This window comes from Triticum aestivum, chromosome 5B (genome assembly GCF_018294505.1).
Source record: "Triticum aestivum cultivar Chinese Spring chromosome 5B, IWGSC CS RefSeq v2.1, whole genome shotgun sequence".
NCBI lineage: Eukaryota > Viridiplantae > Streptophyta > Magnoliopsida > Poales > Poaceae > Triticum > Triticum aestivum.
Genome location: NC_057807.1, coordinates 413,647,778 through 413,652,422, shown reverse-complemented (window position 1 = coordinate 413,652,422; position 4,645 = coordinate 413,647,778). Strand labels below are relative to the sequence as shown.

At 57.4% G+C, this 4,645-nt stretch overlaps 1 protein-coding gene across 1 annotated transcript; it reads right to left on the bottom strand.

Annotated features, from left to right (window-relative positions):
* Window positions 1–2,484: 2,484 nt before the first annotated feature.
* Window positions 2,485–4,039, bottom strand: LOC123112163 (1-aminocyclopropane-1-carboxylate oxidase 1). Its single transcript, XM_044533093.1, has 2 exons — window positions 3,729–4,039; window positions 2,485–3,606 (listed from the first exon to the last, which is right to left on the bottom strand). The coding sequence occupies exons 1-2, from the start codon at window positions 3,840–3,842 to the stop codon at window positions 2,767–2,769; spliced, it is 954 nt and encodes a 317-aa protein (XP_044389028.1). The 5' UTR covers window positions 3,843–4,039; the 3' UTR covers window positions 2,485–2,766.
* Window positions 4,040–4,645: the final 606 nt, after the last annotated feature.

Here is a 4,645-nt window from a genome sequence, read left to right as displayed (position 1 = left end):
TTCTCCGTTTCCACGAAATTCACTTGCTCTTGATGAACAGAATGTGTCGTCGCAAGGGGTACTTGGATTGGAGCTACTGCCACTACCAACAACCTCAAAATACTTGTCAAATCTGTAATCCATTTCATAAAATGTCACTAAAATCACCGCATAGATTGCTAAGTCATTCTGTGAAACATACCCTTCCCGTTCGTCTTTGGGAGCCTTTTTTTATTCCTGTCAATCTTCGTCGGAATGCCGGATGGCGCTAGACGCTACTGCTGGCTGCCGGCCTCAAGCACAGCCTGCCGCGGCCGCCCACACGCGGACTGCACACTTCAGTCCTGCTGGGCGCCGGCCCGCCCCCGTGCGCGCCCCTGCTGGTTGCTGCTGGCCGCGGGAAGCGAGACCTGCTGCTGCTGGCCACCGGAATCGCGAGCCGCTGCTGGACGCTGGGAATGCGCGGCGCTCGCTTCGTGGCCCTCCTCTCTCGTTTGGACTCTGAAGCGAGAGGAACAGAGGAATTACCGTGTACAGGTCGAGAAGCCTGCCCTCTCGTTCGCTATTCGCTCGGTGCACGTATTGCAGCTGGCCCAATAAGGCCCAATAACACGGACGACGACGGTTTTTCTTCTCGTGATTATCTATCGATCTGATCTACAGCTTATACGTATACCTATATAAAAAAATCGCTGCAAATCAAGGTAGGGCGAGCGCCACACCTCGCCCTACCGGGAGCTCCGCCTATGGCCGAGACAATGCATGTAACCAAACAACATGCCAAAGTTGATCCCATAATGCAGGAAGTTCATATGCAGGCAACCAAACAACTCGCAGACGTCGCATATGAGGTTGTTTTTTCAGAACCAGGCTGGGTTGAGATGTGTATGTAACGCGGGTACTGTTCAAAACTGCAACCAAACACGCCCACAGACAATCAGGAGAGGTATACTTTCCCTTTTTCTGGAGGGCTAGCAAGGGAATTATAAGGAATTAGAAAGAAATGCATTTTACATTCTGAAATTTTATAAAAACAAATACACCTTATACGCTATGCCCACTCTTCCTAAGTTTTTTTTAGAATACCCCTCTTCTAAGTACTCCTAACCCTACTGGTGTTGAGTGGAACGGAAGTACGGCACTAGCGCGAGAAAAGGGGTGACCACTTCTGGGAAGAAGAGTAATAATTCCGGCACCGGTATGCACACTGCACTACATTATGCGGCCGGGCAAACCTGACACAGAAACTATTGGCAATGTTCTCGAATAACACAAGTGGTGGCATGTCTCTTCTCCCACGCCAAAACGGCAAGTAAAAGTTCAGTTCGCCGCCATGCTGCCGTGTTGGCGTGATGGTGGTAAGGGTATCTCCAGCCGCGCCCCCAACAGGCCCTTCCCAGGTGATTTTGCCGCGCTAGCGCCAAAAAAAAGCCCCAGTCGCGCCCCCAGAAGTCCGTTTTTCTCCGGCTCGGGTCAAAACTGGTGTCGGCGGATCCAGGCCGAACCCGGCGCTTGGGGAGCCGGCACAAGCGAAAAAGGCGCGTGGGCCCGCCCTGAAGGCGACCCGAGGGCCTTTTCCCGCCGTTTCTTGACGCTTTTCCCTCGCATCTCTCCCGCTCGCTCGCCTTTCTCTCGCCATTCTCTCCCTTTCTCCCGCCAAACCCCCTCCCGCTCGCCGGACGCGACGACTCCGGGCGCGTCAGAGGGGCGGCCGGGCGGCCACAAATTGGCAAAGAAGGGGAAAAACGCTGACGCGGCAACCGCGCGAGTGCAGGAGTCCATCGAGCATTGCCTCGCCGACGCCCAGGCCCGGGCCGTCCTACGCGAAGAGAAGACCGAGGCGCGGTGGTCGTCGCTAATGAAGAACAACGCCATCAAGTTCGACCTGCTTCGGACGAACGTCGCCGCGAAGAAGAGGAACACCGACATGGCTTTTCTGATGGGCGGGGCGGACATGCTCCAGAGCAACGACGAGAAGCTCAAGGCGTGGTACCTGGTGCAGCGCGGCCTCATCCTAAACGAGCTGCCGACGGCAACGCCGACGACGCCCACGACCACACGGACGCCAAGCCCGAACGACGCCTCTACATCGCCGCCCAGCAGTGCCGAAGCCGCGCCGACGCAGCCCAGCACCGAAGCAGCTCCGACACCGACGAGCCCGCGCACGCCGACTCCGCCAACGCCTGGAGCCGACCCCGCCGAGTGAATCGTTGCACACGCGAACTTGCGGCGGCGGCGCTCTGTTTTTTGTAACGCCAGACTACGTCCGATCGCCGGATTTGCGGCGTCTTTTGGGAGCAGGAACGACCAAGTTTAAATTTCCCGCATCCTGGGGCCGACGCGTGAGGGCGTGACTGGGAGCTAGGTCGCCCCCAGGGGCCGAACTAGCGCCGTCACGCCCCAAGGCCGCTCTATTTAGGCGCCCTGGGGGCCGAACGGCTGGAGATGCCCTAACACCCTGTCAAGTATGAAGAGCTGTGTACTCTCACACAAGGAGGCAGCACGTAAATATTAAAAGAGACAATCGATACGATGCCCCTGGGAATAAGAACAGGCACAGAACAGTACAGCTCTCATGCTGGTCGGAAGCAGCACAACACAGCGAAAATGACAAACACTCCTACTACATATCCTAGCTAGGCGTAGCACACAGCCAGCAGGCTCGTTTATTCGGCACCAAACAGTACTAGACGTACGAACTCTCAAGCATCCTATGTGCTATCGTCCTCGACCATAACCGAGGCCACGTACGGAGAGCAGAGCAACGGAGTACCGTGGTTGTTGTTGTCAAGCGGTGGCGATGAGCTTGGTGCTCTGGCTCTCCATGGACTTGAAGGCCTCGAACCTGGGCTCCTTGTCATCGAACTTGTGGCGCACGTACAGCTTCATGTAGTCCTCGAACACGAACCTGGGGTACGCACCGCCGGCCGCCTCCGCCAGCGCCGGCGCCGGGAAGATGACCGCGTCGCTGGCCGGGTTGTAGAAGGAGGCGATGGACATCCGGTTGCCGTCGGCCTGCGCGACCACGCGGTGGAGCACGCTCTTGTACCTGCCGTTGGTGATCACCTCCAGCTGGTCGCCCAGGTTGACGACGATGGAGTGGCGCGTGGGCGGCACGTCCACCCACTCGCCGTCCTTGAGGAGCTGGAGCCCGCCGACGCAGTCGTCCTGGAAGAGCAGGATGATGCCGCCGGCGTCGGTGTGCGCGCGGAGGCCCTTGACGAGGTCCGGGCGCGGGCACGGCGGGTAGCTGCTGACCTTGGTGCCGAAGGTGGGGACGCCCTTGGAGCCCCGGAACGCCCGCGTGAGGTACCCCTTCTCCAGGCCGAGGTTCTCGCAGAGCAGGTCCAGCAGCCGCTCCGCCAGCCTCTCCAGCTCCGCCGCGAACTGCTTCATCACCCGCCTGTAGTCGTCGTCGAGGTCGGGTATCTCGGCGATGTTGGCCTCCGGGAGGTGGCGCACGAAGAAGGTGCTCTCCCAGTCCAGGTTCTCCGCCGCCCTGCCGCCGCCCTCCAGCGTCTTGCTGGCGAACTCGAGGAACCTCTGCTCGCGCACCCTCTTGTAGTGCTCCTTGGTCATCTTCTCCACCTCGTCCATCAGCTCCGTTGAGATGCCGTGGTCCAGAACCTGCACGCGCGCACCACAAGAGCAAAGCAAAATCAGCGTACAACTTGAAAAGAACGGCATGAAACTATTCATGCAGCTTGGTCATGCAAGTTGTTGATTGAGTTATGGAGTTGCATATTCACCTGGAAGAATCCCCAGTTCACGCATGCGTCATGCAGCAGGTCCATCGCCACGGGCCTCTCCTCCCCGGCCAGCAGCCCCATGTCGATGATCGGGAAGGACGAAGCCGGCGCCATTTCTAGCTCTCGAACTTGTGCTGCGGCGCCTGGTGCTGGAAGCCTGGAACTGATCTCAGGTTGCTTTATGGCTTCTCTGCAAGCGCTTGCTGCGTGTTTGAGTAGTCAGTGTGAGTGAAAATGCAGCAGGGCGGGTGCGAATTTATAGGCTCGCCGGCCGGGCGGTCGCGCCATCAAAAGGTGCTCAAGTGTACGTATTGATGCGCGCCGTAACTGTATGTAACCTCTCTTTTTTTGCGGCTAACCGTAACTGTAACCTGAGCGTATCAGTGTTGGAATTATTAACTCGGGTGGTTGACCGGGCGGAGACCAGGCCATGTGGGATATCCGCGTGCTGGATCGTGGATCTGTCGTCCAGCACGGAATTATTTGGACAATCATTTGGCCCCCGCCGTATAGCCCATTGGTCACCCCGGCTCCCACTCGCCGCCGTCCCGCTCCCCTCCGCTGTGGCACCCAGTTTTTTTTTAGGGTATGTGGCACCCAGTGTTACTCCCGCTCTTCGAACTAGCGATGGTTTTGTTAGGATTTAATTATTAGAGATAATCCTTGTTGTAAATAACAGCATGCACGGGATCCTCTCGAAGCAACCGCCGCCTCTTTTGTGCGGGAGCCTTTCCAGGCAACCGTCGCATTCGCTCCTCGCATCCCCTCGAACAGGCGCATCTTCTCATAAGCGCCGGTTCCCCTTGTATAAATGTGTGATCATCAATGAAATAAGACACTTCAATCAAATCATTATTTCACACGTTATCAGCACTTGTCTCTGCCCAGAGCACGCATAGGCAAATCACGCTGGCGAC